The following is a 20866-nucleotide window of genomic DNA, read 5'->3' on the forward strand; positions in this document are numbered from 1 at the left end:
GAAAGACGCGTTGTTTTGGCACCTGCACTACGAACTTTTTTATTTTGAAAGTCGCGCTTGATTTGCTCGTGCCTCGCTCTTCTGCCAAGCCATCAGTCACCACGTCATCACGCCACTTAACTTTGGGAGCAATTTCCTCCAGAAACATGCGTAAAGTACGCAACGTGGCGGCCATTTTGTTAGATTGGGAAAACTTGCATTGATTAACATTTGAATTCACGCCATAAACAAGAGTTTAAAGCGCAAACAACTATCGATTCATTAGATTCACGAAATTGACAATGGATTAACAACAGAAATAACGATCGTACTCTGAGGGAAGTTTTCCAACATTCGTCCAACAACATTGTGTACTTCAACAAGATTGCAGCGAATTCAGATAATATTTTTTTATTTTAATTAATTGTTTTAATTTCTTTCTTTATTAACAATGCTTTCTTTTCAGGAAAGATATTTGTGACATAAAAGCAGTAGGTTATGGAGGCAAAACTATTGATATTTTAGGCTTGAAATGGATGGTGATTGAGTTTAAATCCAAGAAAGTTTATGGACGTGTTTATTTGACCAAACAAGGGTCAAATTTATTAGGATGGCAACATCAAAAAGACTTAGGGATTATGTTGAATCCTAATGCGAGTGAGCCAGTTCAATCTGTAGTTGTAAATAATATTGATGATTATGATTCTTTGATAATGAATAAATATGCTGATGTATTTACTGAGGACTAGGAAAACTTAAATATTTTTCCCATAAAATCATTCTTAAAAGCAGTGCTTCCCCAGTTGTCCACAAGGTCAGGACAGTGCCCCATTTAATGCGAGCTCCTTTGCAGGAAGAATTGGACAAATTGTTAAGATTGGGTATAATTGAACCAATTGAGGCTTCTGAGTGGTTGGCCCCGATTGTCGTAGCGCCAAAGGATGGAGGAAAGAAGATTCGGCTATGCATTGATCTCTGCGATTTAAATAAGAATATATGGGTGGATCGCCAACCCTTACCCAATATATCAGAAATGCTCACTGCAATGGGTGGATGAAGTGTGTTTAGTGTGATTGATATGTCAGCAGCCTATCATCAAATAGCTCTTGATCAGAAATCTAGACATTTGACGTTGTTTGTAACTCCGCTGGGTGCATTCCGTTATTGTTGAATGCCGTTTGGCCTAGCATCGGCATCGGCGGTTTTTCAAAGGGTCATGCAAAAAGTGTTGCATGGATTGAAAGATATCCTCTGTTTTCAAGACGATGTTCTTATTGTAGGGAAGGATTATGATCATCATGATCAAGTGATGGAAAATGTTTTGTTCAGAATGGTTTGACAATCAAAAAGGAAAAATGTCCACTGAGAAGAGATGTGGTGTGTTATCTGGGTCATGAGATCTCTAAGCATGGAATTGGACCTAAAAAAAGTATTGTTTTGGCTATTAAAGAGGCACCAACTCCTAAAAACAAGGAGCAGCTTAAAAGTTTCTTAGGTTTAGCGGAATATTGTTCAAAATTTGTGAAAAGATATACGGACATTGTTGAACCTTTGTGACTGTTAATGAAAACTGGAGTAGAGTTTGTTTGCGATAGAGCTTTTCAAATAGTGAAAGAGGGGATTTTGTCGGCTCCTTGTTTAGGACATTTTGATGTCAAAGCGAAAACCTACGTTACTACTGATACCAGTGCTGTGGGTATCGGGGCGGTGTTGTCACAAGTGAAAGATGGTGAAGAGAAGGTAATTGGATTTGCATCCAGGAGATTACAAAATGCGGAGACATCATACTCTGTAATAGAAAAGGAAGCTTTGGCGTGTTGTTGGAGAATAAAACATTTCAAGTACTTTGGGGTATTCCTTTTAAACTTCGCACGGATCACAAACCCCTTGTACATTTATTTAAAGGTGGAAAAGGGCTAGAAGGGAGTGTAACTCCGAGAATTTCTAGGTGGATTCTTTCTGCATTGGAGTATAATTTTGAAATTGAGTATTTGAAGGGTTTGAAAAACATTGTGGCAGATTATTTATCTAGGATCCCTATTGATATGAGTGATGGTGAATATAGAGTTGTGGAAGATTTGATATGTTACACAGAAGAACAAGCTTTTGATAAGGAGGAATGGAATGCAGCAATGTTGGAAGATATTGTGTTGAAGGAGGTAATCCTGAGAGTATCTAATGGTTGGAATAGTGATCCTAGTCTGGATGTGTCTTTCAAAGGGTTCAAGAATGTGGAAGAAGAATTGAGTGTAAGAGAAGGAAAGTTATAGAGGAGGGATAAGTTGGTACCATCGGATGGTCTTAAAGCAAAGATTATCAGTATTGCCCATGAGGGTCATTTGGGCAGAAATATGACTAAAAGACTCATTCGTCAGTCGTTCTGGTAGCCAAAATTAGACAAGGATGTTGAAAACATTTTCAAGGATTGCTATGCTTGTGCTGCAAGTGAAAAGACCAAGATTGTTCGTCAACCACCTCTTTCGTGTATTAAGTTTCCTGATCATCCTTGGGAAAGAGTTGCATTGGATTTTCTAGGACCCATTTCAATATTGGGGAATAATTGTAAATTTCTTATGGTTTTGGTAGATTACCGTTCTAAATGGTTTGTTGTGGAGACTGTAAATAGTATTGTATCTGAGAAAGTGATAAAATTTTTGTATAACGTTTTTATGAATGAAGGGATTCCCAAGACGTTAGTTTCAGATAACGGCCCACAACTGGTGTCAAGGGCAATGCAAGATTTCCTTCACAGCAAGGGTGTGAGACATGAAAGGGTTGCCATGTTCAGACCTCAAGCGAATGGTTTGGTCGACAGGATTAATAGGTTGATTATGGACAACATTCAACTTTCTTTGTGTAATGGGTTGTCATGGTCGGATGAGTTGAGAAAGCTAATATGGTCTTACAGGGTGACACCTCATTCTGTGACTGGTGTCTCACCATTTGTATCATTGAAGGGAAGGGAGCCAGGACTTAAAGAAATACCTGGTTAGTTAAAAGCGAAGGAATGTTTGTGGGTGGATCGTGAAGATCAGTAGCAGTGTTGAAAATCAGCAATTGGCTGCTGCTTGTCGGTACAATCAAATGAGGGGTGTCAGGTTTCCTACTATCAAGGTGGGTGACTGGGTGGTTGTGAAACGGGGCGGTGTTGTTACCAAAGGTGATAGTAAATTCTCTAAACCCTTCAGAGTCAAGGAGGTTAAAAAAAAAGTGTGCTGGTTTTGAGTGATGGTTCCACTTGGAGCTATGGTAATATTTCTAAATGTCCATCGCCTTCATTACCATATAATTGAGTATCATTATTTTCTTGTGAATGTATAGTTATATATTTAGAGTTACAAATATATGCAATTGTGTAACTTTATTTTCTTGTGTATGTATAAGTTTGTTTAAAGCTATTTAAACGTGTTTAAATATATGTATGGAGGAAGATGTGTAGAGATGTCTCTATTAGAATCTGCATGTGTTGCTAGGTAACTTGGAATGTGATGATTAGAAAGCTTGTGTACTGGCAGAGTGAAGCTGGTGGATAGAGGAGCTGGAGTTTCCTGTACCTACTCTTCAATAAAAGACTTACATTCAGAAACCTACAATTTTCCTGCTTTCATCTTTACAAATAGTAATCTTGAAATTATCCCATGTTGAAGAAATCTCTTAGTTTCTTATCTACTAATTCATTTATTTTTGTCTGCATATGCACAAAGCTCTCTTGTTGTTGGTTGCTCGCTTTAAAATCTACATTCCCCTGCCCCACCCTGCAGGTGCTGCATTACAGTACTATTTTGTGCCCTAGTGTTTCTTATGGTCTGACTTAACAGTGCAGCTGTCACCAGACAGTTATGTGAGAATCACCAGGATCGGGGTTTTGGCTCTGCCCAAGTACACGTTTTCACTGGGCAGAAGTTGTATGCTTTCACAAAAAGTGATTGCCCTCTACACAGCTGGGATAATATTTGTTTATCCAACTGCATGAGCTTGAATTTTCAGGGACACACACAAGACATCACAGTGCTATCAAAGTTTCCTAGTTCATTTATGTTGTTTTTCTTTGGCAGCAGCACAGATGGGAGGAGGGCATTCATTTTTAGGCCTGCCTTGACTGTGCAACTGTCACAAGACCTTTTAACCTACACCAATATTATTCAGTAGTTCTTTGCTCCATACAAATACAGATCTGTACCCATTCTATTTACTTGGAATACTTCGCCTTACCATACAACATCCCTTTAAAGCCAGTCCTTACTGTTATTGCTAATGCTTATTTTGTGTCTTGGAGGGAGATTTTAATCAAATTGTTCAGTAGGCTGCTTTAAAAGGCTTACTGTAATGCCAGTGGTTTAAGAGTTCGGTGTAGCTAAGTAATAAACTGGGGTACATAATGTTTTACTGCTGACACTCCAAGATCGTTTCATGTTGAACTTATAACCATTACTTATTCATTAGTATCTGGATGTGGTTTTCTAGACCTTGTAGTTGTTGATTGGATTGCTTTCCAGTGGACAGGGCAGTGGCATTACGAAACTTGAGGGGGGCCCCCCTGCAAGGTAGATGGTGGGCCCCCGCTCTGGATTTCTTAGTCCCTAGTACTGTGCCCCCCCCGCCATCCCCCCACCCCCACAGGCGAAAGGACAGTTAAGTTTCCTTGTTTCTGCACACGTTGGGTAACAGGTGTTTGGTCCCCAGCTAATTTTGAATGAGGACCTTAAGGTTGGGAAGTTTAGCACAGTTAAAGCACTTGTAACGCAACTCAACATGACTAACACACCTGTTGTACTGGGTATAACACACACTGTATATCCTCCTCACTATGACGACTCCTAGCACATATAAGCTCTGCACCTGGAATGTGCAAGGAATGGGATCAGTGCACAAACGGCACAGAATACTGGTGCAATTGAACAGAAGGCAGATCACTATAGCCTATCTGCAAGAAACCCATCTAAATGGGGCAGTAGGCTACAAATTACACCGGAAGTGGAAGGGCCAATTATTTGCCACTACCTATTCAGCCTTCTCTCGGGGGGCTGCTATATGGATTAAAAATGCCGTCCCCTTCAAATTGATAGAACTGCGGGTGGATAAGGAGGGTAGATGTGTATTTGTACAAGGGATCTTAGATGGTTCCTCTGTGATACTGGGATGCGTCTATGCCCCCAACACGGACCAGATGAAGTTCCTTACCACTCTTAGCGGAGTATTGTCAGACTGGTCGGAACACGACTGGATAATAGGCGGAGACTACAATGCGGTCCTGGATCACTCCCTTTACAGGTCCCACCCCCCACTACACTCGGCAGACAGCAGAAAGCAAGCAGAAGCACTGGCGCACTGGGCAGAAAGCTGGAACATGTCCAATGCGTGGAGAATCAAGCACACGAATCCTAGAGAGTACACGTTCTACTCCCCGCCACACAAATTACATACCAGAATAGATCGCTTTTTCTGCTCTAACGCGTTACTAGGATCCATCGAGTCCGCTACACAATGGAAAAGACACTTTCTGACCACACCCCAGTAGAACTAACAATGCACTGGGCAAGGATCCCAACCCCGATCCCGACTTGGCGTCTACCGCCGGGGGTACTTGAAGATCCGATTTTTAAGTCCACACCGCCATCACCAAGTTCTTTAGTGAGAACGTGAATACAGCTAGCTCCAGACAAATTGAATGGGTCGCCTTTAAGGTGACCATACGAGGAGTGGCAATGGGGACGAAAGTGGTCATTAGACAGACTATGGTGGAAAAGCTGAAGGAGGTAGAGGGAAAGCTAGCGATGCTGGAAGCGAGGCGGCGGGCACGAACGACCAACTCACACAACTTCAGGAGGCCCATATCCCACACGCAGAATTACTTGAGGAATTAAGGGTAACCGACTACAGGGAATACACGACCAGACAACACACTCAAGCTGATCGGTCGGGGTCATTGCTAGCACGACTGGTACGTAATGCACCTATCAGCACCCCTATAGTAGTGGTCAACGATCAGTATGGGATGACGATACGAACACAAATAGATATTAACACCACCTTTAAAGATTACACACAGCTCTATGGCCCACACCCACCGATGTTGGACGCAAATTTCGAGTCCTTCATGGCAGACCTACCCATCCCACAGCTTACGACAGCGCAACGAGATGACCTGGCGCAACCCATCACGACTGCAGAAATTAGACAGGCAATTAAAGCACTGCCCCGGAACAAAACTCCTGGGACTGCCGGCCTGCCGGCTGAGTTCTATGTGATATATATTGATTTACTAGCCCCGCAACTACACCTCCTATACCTAGAATCGATAGTCTAGCGCCCTACCACACACGACTCTGCAGTCACTGATAATTTCCCTTTTAAAACCTGGTAGAGACAGTTTACAGCTGGCAAATTACAAGCCGCTGTCACTACTGAACACCGACTACAAAATTCTTAGCAAGATATTAGCGTCAAGACTGAACCAATACATTCCAGAGCTTATACATGCTGACCAATGTGGCTTCGTGCCCGGTCGGAGCACGGCACTCAATCTAAGGAGACTGAGTCAGCTAATGCTACACGAGGAAGTGAAGGGTAGCGCAGAGGGTTGTATCTCTCTGTACTTAAAACAGGCATTTGATTCCTTGAGATGGGACTATATGTTTGCAGCCCTGGCTAGATTTGGCATACCGCCCGAATATATAGCGTGGGTGAACCTCTTATATCTACGACCGACGGCGCGTGTCCGCACTAATAAATGCATATCCAGACAGTTCATGATAGCTAGGGGCACGCGGCAGGGCTGCCCATTATCGCCCCTGCTGTTCATACTGGCCTTGGAACCTTTACTGCATAAACTCCGAGCCCTAGCCACACTGCGGGGGATAACGCAAAATTTAGTGCCACACGTAGTATCAGCTTATGCAGACTATATAATATTATACGTTAGGGACATATAGGACTGTCTTGATCCTATGCCTGAAATATTTAACACTTTCCAAGAAATATCGGGCCTTGCGATAAATGAAACTAAATCGTACGGTTACTGTTTTGATGACACCCCAAGAGACACCCAGTTACAATTCCCCCCGCACAGGTTCCAGATGGCACCATCGACATTTAAATATCTAGGAATACAAATATACCGCGATGTACAGGACCTTCTAGACGGTAACTTGGGCAAGGCGCTCACTACCCTTAAAACACAAGTACAGTTCTGGAATACTCTGCCACTGTCCGTAGCAGGAAGGGTGGCAATCTCAAAAAGGGTGGTCCTACCCCGCATGGTGTACTTCTTTACGAACCTGCCGCTCCTCGTACCGATGGGCACCTTTAAATTACTGAACACATTATTAACAGAACTGATATGGGGATCGGGTAGACGGCGTATAAGCCTCGCTAAGTTACAATTGCCAACCGATCGGGGTGGCATGGGGGTCCCAGACATGACTGCATATAGCTACGCCTGCCAACTTCAATGGCTGGCCTACTGGCTAGCGGGCCGTAACCTTCACGAGCTGGATATGTCCACGGCCGATGGGGATCGCGGCACCATTCACCGATTATTGCTGCTGAATGTTAAGATACCAAGTTCGACGCCACACCTACTGCAACTTGCAATCAGATGCTGGAAGAAAGCTGTCAAGTATACAAGTGCAGCGACCTCGTGTGTGCCTACGATGTAAATTAAATTGTATTGTACTTGTATAGCGCACAGCTACCCGGACAGGGTCTCCCGGCGCTTGTACTCATAGCGCTAAGGAACCCTTCCTGGCTTTTCCCTGTGAAATGTCCACTCCTGGGCATCCCCAAGGTGAAGCCAGGCATCCCAGCGCTGTTGGGGAGGTTGTGGAGATTAAGCAAGCTATTGCCCAGAGTTGCAGCGTGGGACCCATGATTAGAATAGGCACCGAGGCGAGAAATCAGGTCCGAGGAATTTAGAGCTCAAGACCGGCCGAGGCGGGAATTGAACCCTGGTCCCGGGCCAGACCTTTGCATCAGGGTCTGCCGCTCTAACCATTGAGCCACACTTCTCCACGATACCCTTACTGGGACTTCCCCTTGGGACAGGTACACTGACAGAGTGCGAGCTCCGAACATGGCACGACGCAGGTGTTCTGCAAACAGGGGACTTTTTTGTGGATGGCACCCTCGAGACATACGCGGACTTCGCACGAACGCATCAGACTCCTTATGCGCTATTTTTACTGCATGCATGGGTGGCACACTACATTACTACGACCTGGGTGCAGAATGGCACAGAGCCACTTACGAACCCACTACTCACCATGCAATATTTAATGGGGACCGGCAGTCACTTAACGAAATGGCTGACATATGGCATACGAATTGGCAGGGCGATCTCATTACAACCTACCCGAGAGCGCTGGGAACAAGATGTAGGTGGGGCGCTTAGAGATAAGGAATGGGAGAAGGTACTGAAGTTTCCCAAAAAGGTGTCACGAAACCCCAAATTTAAATGTATTCAATTAATGATTGTGCAGAGAGCATACCTCGCCCCCCAACGACTGCATGCCATGTTCCCGGAAGCGGCGGACGCATGCCCCCGATGCATGACTGCGGACGCTGGCCTCCTACACATGTTGTGGGACTGCCCTAAACTAGGCCATTACTGGGGAACGATACACAAGACCCTGACAGTGATCGCACCTGCAAGACCCTACTCCTCCCTGACATACAGTATATTAGGCCTGGGCCCCCACCGAGAAGAAGAAAAGCACTACCACACGCTTCGTAGATCTAGCCCTCCTCTTGGCTAAAAGAACAATAACGATGAGGTGGAAATCCGCCAGACCACCCGACCCAGGTGACTGGCATAGGGAGGTACTACGTTAGGGAAAGCAGAGGTGACAGAACTGCAGAGAGAGGAACGTAGAGGCCTCCGTAAAACACACATCTCCATGGAATGGCACCGCCATACTTATAGAATTTGAAACAGGTGATGTTGCTGAACTGGTATAGACAATTGTTGTTAGTGCAAGAGTTCTGCTGTGTTAAGGATGTATGGGTAGGACCATTTACACCCCTTCCCCCCTGCCCCACCCCCTCTTTCTTTTCTCCCCCCTCTTCCCCCCTCCCTTCTCCCCTCCCCCAGTCCCCCCCACCTGATTGAAGTAGACGCACACAGAAGGGTGCAGTAGTTGACAGCTCAGAGGAAGTATTAATGTAAGCAGGAGTGTTGGAAGTAGAAGGTATAGCGAGTATTATTGCAATGATAAGAGATGTCCCAGTACAACGCGACACACACAGGCGATTTGAAGAAGTGCAAGGGAAGTTGTGGGAGGGGGCTTACGAATAACAAGGGAAGTTATGTAAACACAAAAACTGCAATGTTATGCATACTTTTTGATACATGTGTACAGTGTACAAATATATTGCAAAATATAATGAACAAGCTGATGTAAATACTGACCTGAATATTGCAGTAAATAAAAATATTTAAAAAAATCAAAAACACTAGTTTGGCCTCTGTCGACTGTATTCTTTGCAATCTGTCCAGCAGGAAGTTAGGGGAGTCCAGTAGGAGAGCATTGCAGTAGTCGAGCCTACTGAGAATTGTGCATCTGGCCACTTGTGCACGCACCTGAAAGGGAAGTAGTGGGAAGATTTTTCGGAGAGATCTGATGATCGCAAAGCAGGAGCTAGTAGTCTTTTTACCCTGACTTTCCAGAGTAAGCTTGTCTTCAAATATAATGCCCAGGTTGCGTACTCTGGCAGCCGGCTGAATTGAGGACACAGTCCTCGAAGGCCAAAAGTTGCTAGGAAGGCGAGGAGAAATCCTGTTAGCCGCACAGAAGATCACCTCAGTCTTTCCTGCGTTGAATTGTAACGAGTTATCCTGCAGCCAGCCAAATAACAAGTTTTTTGGCTAAAGATCTAACTCTCAGCTAAATTTGGTGTTATTCTATTCAGCCATTTAGGCTGTGTGCTGTTTTAAAATTCCTATGGAAATTTCATGGGAAAATTGTGTTTTTGGGAGCCCCCTTTGTTCTCGCCCCACCTCGACTCAAACCTAATTCCCTAGATCCAAAGTCGGCAACATTGGCTCTTAGTCCATATCATATTTCTCAATGTATTTGTGGAAGTCATTCACAGGTGGGTTGTTGGTGTATGACGAGCACATCGTTAACATGGCTTGGTGAATATATATATATTTTTTAAAAAAGCAGCAGCAAAAAATACCTGGGAATACTAGCAATAGTTTGTTTTAAAACGGTACTTAGGGACACAGTTCAGCACCTTTGCACCAATAGCCCTAGAACAATTTTCAGAGTGGGGGTGCTGACATCAGCATTACATCACTGAAGTCACAGGGATTGTGAAAAATCCTACTTTTGCACAGTGTCACAAATGAATTTAGCTGGTGATTGGTAAGGGTGTAGTATATAGCTGATGTTGCATTTTGGAGCTCACCGTTGCAATTAAGACTAAAGCATTGTGCAGCAACCTGCTGTCGTTTACAGACGGCACCTTTTCCATTGAAATGACCACTAAATTTGAACGCAAAATGTACTACTCAAACTATATAGCACACAAATGATAATGTGTGAAAATCGTGTTTCAGTGAATATTTTTTGCGGATCATCAAGACATTGTCTTGATTTGTTTAGATTCTTTTAAAATCTTTGTGTCCTTTGCACTTAAAAATTACAAAAAAAGTGCTTACATTTTTCTTTCTAAACAGCTAATAGTTTCTGAAATGTGCAACGTTCATTTACAGGTATTTACATTTTTGTGTTACATAAAAATTACATCCTAGACCTAGAGCCTTTCCTTTCACACTCCTTGTAGCCAAGCAAGAAAAGTAAACCACAATCCCCATGTTAAAAGAATAAGCAGCTGCCCGTCTGAAGTCGGAGCCTGACATTTGACCGCTGTCTGAAGCACAGCAAATGCGAAAAGATAAATGCAAAATGTAAATCTTCTATTTATTACTCATTCACGACCCAACAGGATTCGAATGACAACCCACCAGTGGTTTGACCTACACAATTTAGAGAACACTGATTGAGAGTATAAACCATGCAGCAAGGGTCTTTCTTAACATCAAATGAAAAAAAACAAAGCATGATTTTTGTTGCAGTTATGTCGATATGTTTTGGCTATCCCAAAGCAAGTAAAGATTGCGCTCATAACAACCTTCTCAGACACGAACCAATCGTGATCAACAAGCTTGAATCTGGTAGTTTTGTGACATATATCCAATCGCTGCACTTTGCCACGTTTTAGTTCATGGTGTATAATGCTCTGGTGCTCCTGTTTCAAGTGTCTGCCACCAATATGAACTCTTCCTTAATAATGGGAATTCCTTTTCAGAAATACCTGCGCCGCTTTCAGTTAAATACATTGATCAAGTAACCAGTACCTCCACTTAACTGCCGCATTTTTGAAAGCGCAAATGCTTTTGATTTTTTTCAAAAGGTTGCATGATTTGCATGGTTAATTTCCAAGCACTGGTTTCCCTTTGAGTCCACGTATTTGAATTCTTTACATGGGTATATGGGGTTGAACACTTATCTTCCTATCTCTTTTCAGATATGCACATGATGGTGGCCAACCCAGAGCAGTGGGTGAAACCAATGGCTGCTGCTGGTGGCAGTCAGTACACTTTCCACCTGGAAGCCACAAACAACCCTGGGGCTTTGATTAAAGAAATCCGAGAGAGCGGGATGAAGGTGAGTGATACAGGGACTGGAACCTGGGACAGAAGAGCAATAGATAAACCAGTTTTCTTGCTGTTCTGGTGACTTCTGTCGCTCATGCATTTTCACCTACCAACAACCGTAGGCGTTTAAATCTGTGGCTAGATGTGCATTTGACCGTTCTTTGCATTTTGGTTAGCAGAGGCAAGACATCTGGAATTAGTCTGGGTGAGAATGATTGATTGCTCTCTAGACATGTAAGGGGAGTAAAGCTAACCCAGTCTAGGTTATGCAGAGCTAAGGTGATTTCATAGTAGAAAGGGGATTTCATAGTAGATTAGGTGTACTGTAAATATTCAGCAGTAACTACTGTGTGCCTTTTTCCTGGCATTGTGGATAGTGTATCTGCTTGGCTTTGACATGATGAAATCATTGACCACGTTTGGTGCTTTTACAATAAACTATGCTACAACTCTATCTGTGCTGCATAGAACAGGGTTGAACCCAAATAAAGTCACTGGGACCTGGGTGGAGAAGTATTATAGACAGAGGGGTCCCGGACTTGAAAGACCAATTTATATACAATAAAAGGACTTAGTATAGATGGAAGAAAAAAGAAAGGAAAGACAAATCCAAAGTGCGATGTTTTTAGCACTTGTATCAACCTTTTCATGGTTATACGGTAGCGTGTGGCTCCGATTTAGAGGGACCATCTCAGGAATGTACATATGAATATTGATTAATAGTGTATATAAATGATTACTGTGTCAAAATTTCACCTTTTTTCACTGAATTCCCTCACAGCACTTCCCTTTCCCGTTTCCTATGTGGACACGAAATATTTTGATAAAGTATAAAAAATTTGTCTTGGATACATACCGTATAACCATGAAAAGGTTGATACACGTGCTTTGTGAATAAAAACATCGCACTTTGGCTTTGTTTTTCCTTTCTTTTTCTTCCATCTATACTAAGTCCTTGTATTGGATATAAATTGTTCTTTCAAGTCCGGGACCCCTCTGTCTATAATACAACTGTATATCTGGCACATAGGTGACATACAGACTACTGTTCTGCCATTTCTCATAACTGGTTGTAGTTTTTTTCATCATTGATAATGTAAATATTGCGATGACATAAGTGATTTTAACCTCATAAGAGCGTCGAACGTTTAGCGCCCAGTGCTGAACGTTCGAATAACGAGTGCTGGCCCGTCAGCCAATGGTCTTGTGCAGCACTGGCAAGGTAGTGCTCGTGACGACCGTTGGCCGACGGCAGCACTTAAAGGGTTAAGGTATGTCGTTGGTGATTATATATTTATGGTTTAAGGTAACACGTTCGGCATTCTTTGCAGTCTCAGCTCTTCTTCACATTCTTTTGCCATCTCTGCTTCTTCACAATTTGACGCTATTTAATACATGTTGTACATGTAAGATAAATTAGTATGTCATGTCCAGAGATCCTTGATTTGTTCATTTTTCATCTTGGAAATGAAAGCTTGGCGCTAGTGATTATATTCCATCTTTGGAAGTGGAGCTGAACATCTTCTTAATGTCCTACTTGTTCTCCACTGAGAGAAGAAGATGCTTATTTCAGACGGACCTCTGCTTGGTAGGGTGCTCTGGAAGAAGCAGCTTCATAGTCCCTGTAGTATGCACACAATGAAAGCTCATGTGTCTCCTGCCCTGTTTGACTTCACTGGTTAATGGTCTAGATAGTTTCCAATGTCTAGTGTGGATATATATTCAAAGTGAAGCACCTGGGGCCTGGGATGACCATGCATGGAGCAGGACTAAAACTATACATATTTTTAGCCTCAATGTACATGCTCTCAATATGTTCGCTAAGAGAGGGGCCATCCTGCTTTTGTTAAGGGGCAGTCTTTTGCAGGTGAGACTCCTACTCCGAAATAGAGCAGGTAACTCTCCCAGTGGTTCCTACAGCAATACCTGGCCACAGACAAGATGAAAAAGGTGGTGTAACAGCCTTATGTAGGAGTAGGTTAGAGGCAAAGACCGATACTGAAGTTTCGTACATAATGTTGACTATAGAGTTTGCCTACAAAAGCTCTGTGCTGTTTTGTGATATGTGCCAAAAATGCTGCAGTAGCATTTTGACAGACTGAATTTCAGGTGTTCTGAAGCGCGTAGGTGGAGCTAATCCTAGGTGGCGACCTAAGCATAGGGCCAGAGACAGGACCCAGGTGAGAAGTTTTTGGGGGTCGGGTAAATCTTTGATGTCACAGTCCGAAAAGAATTGGCTGTGATCTTTAGGTCTAGTTGACTTCTGGAAGGAATGGAGCATGAACTGTACATACTACTCAGCAGCACCTAAGTCATATACATGATAAACCACTTACTGGTTAACAGCTTTTAGCAAGGCGCAGGAGTCCTCTAGCTAAATCTACAGGAAGATTGCTGGAGACACCGCAAATTGTGGTTTAAGGCATAGGTGATTGAATTCCAAAATCCTGAAGGATAAGGTAACCACTGTAGTGGTAGGGAACGATTGAAAACTTCTGTATCGAAAATGAAATGGAAGGTGTGAGTCCTTTTACTCAGTGGGACGTCATGAAGGCGGTCATCTGATAGCAGCACATAGAAGAAGAGGCCTGACTAAACAGAATGAGAGCTCTGATGAAACAAGTGCTTGGAGGAGAATGACAAATGTCCTAGCTAACTTAAAGAAAAGTTTCAATTCTTTTAAGGACTCGGAGGCGAGGATTAGGCTTTACTTTCTTCGTTTTTATTATGCAGCAGTCATGTAAAAACACAATTCAATAATCAAGAAACTTCATTTGTTTAAACCTAGGGGGACATGAAGATAAAGTTTGTCATCCAATGGGAAACCAGGAACTGTCCTCATCCACTTTAGTCCCTGCTCTCTTTCTTTCTTCCTGCTACTAATGCCGGACTTAGAAGATGTTATTCCTGTTTAGAAGACTCCAAGTCTGCAAAAGTTACAGGTCTAGATGTGATCTACAGGTGCACAGCAAGGCGGAAGCAATACCAAGAACATGGTTACATTGCGACTAAATAAAGGGCTCCTTGTCCCTAATCAGAAGAAAAAACACATACAATTTTGTACATCTCCAACAGCAAATAATGTACTTACATCACTTAAATTGACCCACCGTTTTGGTTTGGGCAATAATGTAATATTGGGTGGGCTAATCTTCACCTCAGAGTACTTAATAGATTTGTTACTTTCTTTTACTTTAGCTAGGAAGTTTTTATTCTATGTCAGGACCCGAAGGCGAGGATTAGGCTAGTTTAAAGCTTAATTACCACCAGTGTCGCAGTGGAGGAAATTGGCTTGAAATAATACCTTTTAAAGGTCGAATCCGAAGATCACTCTGTCGCGTTTAAAATGTTCTCTTAGCAAGCTCCAAAAGTGAAGGCCTTTGATGCCATAGCCCCTCTGGGGAGTGTGCACCAAATAATTTTGTGTCAATGCTTGCCTCTTGTATGATCCATCAAACCCATTGTGCAGTGGTGGGGGAAGAGATCACCTTGAATGGTTTCTGAAGAGCAATGTGCAATTGTCGCTCCATGGGGAAAAAACCTCCATCGAGGCGTCGTACACCTTGAAACAGTGCAGTCTTAGGGAATCCGGGAAAGCCGAATATTTAATCGATGTCGATTGCGCTTTGTTCGTCTGGAGACATGAAAGGTGACCCCTTTCAGAGTGAAAATACTTCCCTTGAAATCTAAGGCCCGGACATCTGAGACCCTCCTGCATGGGAGAAGACATAAAAGAGTGGCCAACTTGGCCAAAGATTGTATACGTGAGAGGTATTTGTTGCTAGGCCAGGAAGTAAAAAAGTTCAAGACCTTATTGACATCCCAAAGGACCGAGTAGTGGGATTCTGGAGGAAGGGACTAGCGGATGCCACTGAGCAATTTCCAGACATGGGGATGCTTCCTTACAAGGAGACCTGCCACCAAGGCGTGTCCTGCTGAAATTGCTTACAGAAAAGTATTGATCGATCTGTAGGCCATTCCCTCTGATGCCAAACAATTTAAGATATGAACAACATCTGAACCCACGGGATCCAAATCCTATTGCTGGTATCAGCCCAACCATAGATACCAAGCCGATGGGTAGTGTTTGACCTTACTGTCCGCCCAGCGCCGAGAAATATGAGGTCTACAGCGCTTCTCAAAACTTGCCATCGGGATCTGTAATCCTCCACGCCATGAGCAGGAGGGTACTGTTCATCATTGTAGGAAGCTGGCTCTGTATATACTATACCAAAGTGAGGTACCGTCTGCACAGAGTCCAGTGGAACCCCAAAGGTAGGCAGAGGTATAGTTAGATAGCACCTTACTCTCTATTTGTGATAGAGTGGTCGAGCAGTAAGCTTTGTCAGAGTACTGTGTTAAGCATCTGTGGTACACACTCAATCAGCAAATGATTTCACACACTCAAAGACTGAACTTCAGACCAATTGTTTTTGTATAAAAATATTCTTTCAGTTATTTTATTTACTAGAACCAAGCAAGCCTGGCACAGGTAAGCAATACATACTTTACAGTAGTAATCCAGTTTGTAAATAGTTTGAATTGCAATGGTCTATGCACTTTGTTTTGTTCAGATCAGCTCAAAAACCTTTATTTCAGTTATTAAGACCATAAAAGTATGTATGCAATACAATTAAAATCTTCACAATATAAAATTAAAAAACCCATCCAATGACCATATAAAAATCAATGCGCATCATCGTTGCATGCCAAGGAAATTTAACTGTATTGTCCTATATGCAGGGACTTTAGGCGCAGGAAAGTGCAAGTGCATTAATTACGAGAAAGAAAAGCACAACCTGGGTCCAATAAAAAAGAGATCGATTACAGGGACCAAAGCGTACACAGCGAAGAACATGAAATCTATAGATCCGGTGAAAACAATACATTTTTAAAAGTATACATACAAGGAATTAGACATGTAGTGTCCAAGTTAAAAATAATCATCTTCATGAATAAGAATTTAAAACAATAAAAACATTAGAACAAGTTTTTCTCCCTTCTTTGTTTAAACAGTTAAAAACAGACTATGCATTAGCATCTAGTGGAATTTTTTTTTTTAGGAGAGCTCAGCGCCTGCGCCACATTGAATTTAAAAATCGAGAGACAGCAAAAACAATGGGCTTGGAGGTATCAAACTCCAGAATTCTAAGTGCCTCATGGCAGTGCACAACCCCTAAGTTCCTGCACAGCTGTATTAGCCAACACTGTCATGCAGCTTTGTAGCCTGGAGAGAAAAATAGAACGTGGAGCTCTGAATCCTCCTGATGGTTACAGGCTGGGCACCCATGTTGGGCAGTTCCATACCATTTGCAAGTGAAGGCCCGCAGTGGAAGGGTACTAAATCTGAGCCGAAGATATAGTTTCCTTGCTGGGAAAGGTATAATGTCATCCAGGATGAGATCTAATTTATACTCTTCTTTTACAGTGAGGCATTCAGCTGTCAGATGGCCTAGATCCGGATTCCCAAGAATGACTGCCAATTTATATGTTCGATAACTTCTCACCAGTTCAGCAAGTGAGATTGGAGTACGCATTTCTTCAGGGTTACTCCAGAGGTTTGGTTTGCCTATCCTACTGCACTCTTCCCTTATGTGTGCAAACCAAGCAATTTTTTCTAGCCCCGGGAGACCCAGTAACTCTTTTGTTTCTGTCCGATATTCTGCCAGTTCCGGGGTCGCCCACAGCCTACACCAGAAATTTAAGGGTCTTAGGCCAATCTCATCTCCAATCGGCCTTATGCCTAAATCTTGCCACAGGGGGTTAGCGGGGTGCTAGAAAGGAGACCCAAAATATGCCTTACGAAACTGTTCTCAACTTTGCTAACATGACTGCAAGAACAATGTCCCCAGAGTTCAGCCCCATACATTGTGGCACCCCTAGCTTGTGCTTTGTAGAATTCAATGATGGACCCAGTAGGTTTATAGCAGGAATCCCTCAGTAATTTAGCAATCCCACCAGTAGTCTGTTCGAACTTGAGCTTGGCTTTGGCAATTTGTGGCCCACACTACATATTTTCTGTAAGGGTGACACCCAAATAGTCAAATACAGCAACCCTTACCAGGACAGTGTCATCTAAATGGGGATTGGGACGTGTTTTCTTGGCTGGGTTGAAGACCATAAACTTGGTCTTCAACTTATTTATCTCCAGCCCCCTATTATTGCAAAAGATGACAAAACTGTCCAGTTCACTCTGTATTCCCATCGGCGACTTGGACATTAAAAGGGTGTCATCCGCAAACATCAATGCTGGGACCTTTGAGTTTGCTAATTTTGGGGCATCATCATCCTTAACCTCAGTGAGTTGGACAATCAGTGCGTTGACAAAGAGGCAGAACACGGTTGGTCGAGCACACAGCCCTGCCTCACTCCTCAGTCAACAGGTAGTCGTGGGGTTAGTTCACAGTTTTCCATAATATAAGTTGGAGCCTATATATTTGATCAGCGGAGGAGGTGTTCTTCCTGAATCCTGCTTGGTACAGGCTTAAAATTTCATTTTCTTCCATCCACCCCTGGATGTGGTCTAGAAGTACCTGTGCAAACAGTTTTTGTGTGACATCGATCAAACTGATCCGTTTGTAGTTTGCAGGGAGTAGTGGAGAACCCTTTTTAACAACTGGGACAATTTCTGCCCCAGCCCAGGTGTCTGGGTTCGGCATACCATACATTATAGCATTAAATAGTACCCACAGATAGGGGGCCCATATTATTGGTTGTTCTCGGAAAAAGATCCACTGGGAGCCTGTCTAATCCCGGTGCCATAGCTGCAGGAAGTTTCTTGATTGCATTTGAAACTTCGGGAAGGGTGATCCCAACAAATTCTTCAGTGCACCTTGGTGAGGAAGTAGTTACCTCAGCTACCAGGCCAGTGTCTACACCCGAGAACCCTTGGGTAGCAGTATGGCTATCATTGTGGGGGCCAGATTCTGGCTTGATTGTCTATAGCGCCTGAAAATGGTCTGCCCACTTTTCTGCTGATATATTCGGCTCTATGGCTGGATTCCCTTCTCTGCTGCCTGTTCTAACTATGGCCCAGAATTCCTTCATATCTCTATTCGTTCGGGTGTTTTTTTAGGTCTGGCTGAGGCAGTGCGCATGCGCTGCTCGGAGAGACATTTAGTAGCCGCTTTGGAAAGGGCTCCCAAAGCGGCGACCAGGTTGCTAGAACGCGCACAAGCACGTGCGCTGCTATGTGCACATTCTTTGCGTGTTTTAGCTCGTCATCGCGATCACTTTCGCTTTCCAAGCGATCATGATCGCGATGACTTTCGTTTTTTTTTTTTTACGAGCGCGGCCGCTCACTTCTAAATTGTTGGCTTCTTGTTTGCTATATCTTCCATTCATCTGCTCTTGTCTGATGCTCCAGCACTAGGAGAACCGGCGCCCGCCTCCCACCATCATTCCCTCCAGCCGCTACTGCCCTTGGGTGGACGTAATGCTTAACAAATAATAACATAGTAATTTGCAATTGACTTAATGTATCAGGATTGTGCATAGGGTGGTTCGTCTTGGTATATTGTGTTTTGGTTCTAGTCACTATGGGATTGTCATTGACTTTTTTTGTGCATCCTATTTCAAAGCGTTAGGCTTCTTAACCCTGGCATATGATGGTCACAGTGACTTCTGGTGGATATCCGTTAATAAGATAAGCATCCCTGAGATTTGGTAATACCTCTGGGTTATAATGTCGATTCCTTGCAGGGCAATTTGATCAGTGCCACTGAAATCATGCAGCAGTGGAGCACCAAAGTATACCACAAGAAAAGTGGCCCATATTTAGGTAGTATTACTTCACTACTTTGATTTTTTTACACACTATAATACTGTCTGAGCAAAAATGTCACCTTTTAGTACAAGTTTAAAGCCAAGTACAGCAATATGACCAATTCACCTTTGCAAAGCACCATCCACTAAACACGATGGCATGTCGCACAGTTTTAGTAACTTTAGATGCATTTGAGCTAGAAACAATTTTTTTGTGTTGAAACCTGCAGATGATGGATTAGGTGACAAATGCAGCAAATCTATAACTATGCGAAGAAAGCTACGTTCAAAGAATCGCATAATTCCAGTGGCCATGATTATGATAAATGGACAGGTGATGTCAATTCTGTTCACGTGTACCTGAGATAGTTTTTCCATGTGGCTTTTATGCAAATTGTAACAATGTGGTTTGAAGAATGAAAACATATATTTTTAATTACACCTGTGGGGATGTTAATTGCCTTAAAGGTCAATACTGACGAAAACTCTCCACGTCAAAATTGCCGGCTTATTCCTGTGGTGGACCTTGTAGTGCCATATCTGCTTAAGGGAAGCATGAACCAATGTGGGATCAGACTCAATATTTGAGACCCAATAAGTGCGCCCCCGAAATATTGACTGTCCTTCTATGTCCCTAGACCGTGGGGTTTGAATTTTTTTGTTATTTGTGGAATTCCAAGTGGTAAACAAACCTAACCAGGCCAGTGCAATCGATGTCCAAGTGGCAATGGGTCGCTTCTTCTATGCTGCTGGCTTGCATCCCAATCACTCTCTCTGTGCGTAGCTGCCGGGCTCCACAACCGCCTGCCTAGTGTCCCATTGACGGAGGCAATAGGCCACGACTAACTTCCGGGAGGAACAGTGCAACTAGCTGAAAACACTTAAAAGCATTTCTCTGGACTCCTTTAAAGGTAGGTGGAGAGTCAAACTACCACATTTATTTCACCCCGCAAAGACAGCCCAAGTTCGCTTGAGGACCTCCATAGAGCATGACTTGCAGTAAATGTGCATGCTTTGTGTTCCTGCATTCTTTCATAATAAGCCACAAACGTTGCAGTTCATTATTGGGTTTTTTCACTTAACCATGCCACTATTTTACTATTATGGGAAAACAGAGTTTAGGGCAAAGATTAACTTTAATGGTTTGTTTACGTGCCAATGACTAGTCATGTGCATTTTGGATTGCTGATATTAGTGCTACACAGGGTACTGGGAATCAGATGGATTGTACTTCATAGAGGTGACGTGAATGAACTTGGGTGGTTGCATTTATATATTTTTTTTATACCATCACTTACTTCGTACTGTATTTGTCCCAGGACAATGTGCTGCATAGCTAAACACTTATGAAGCCAAAAGGCGAGACCTATTGGCTATGCCAATGCTTGTATATCCTCCCATTTATTCCATTCCCAGGACTGCTTTGCTTGGCAAATAGACTCTTTGTATTGAGCCGGCTTACAT

The 20866-nt window shown here is 43.1% G+C and overlaps 1 protein-coding gene across 1 annotated transcript in view; it reads left to right on the forward strand.

Annotated features, from left to right (window-relative positions):
* The window catches only part of RPE (ribulose-5-phosphate-3-epimerase), a 233174-nt gene that overhangs the window by 66420 nt on the left and 145888 nt on the right, over positions 1-20866 (forward strand). Inside the window, exon 3 of the mRNA XM_086955551.1 lies at positions 11509-11648. Within this exon, the coding sequence (XP_086811677.1) occupies positions 11509-11648 (140 nt within the window). The remainder of the gene's footprint in view (positions 1-11508; positions 11649-20866) is intronic.

Source organism: Lissotriton vulgaris, chromosome 2_1 (assembly GCF_964263255.1).
Source record: "Lissotriton vulgaris chromosome 2_1, aLisVul1.2, whole genome shotgun sequence".
Classification (NCBI taxonomy): Eukaryota; Metazoa; Chordata; class Amphibia; order Caudata; family Salamandridae; genus Lissotriton; species Lissotriton vulgaris.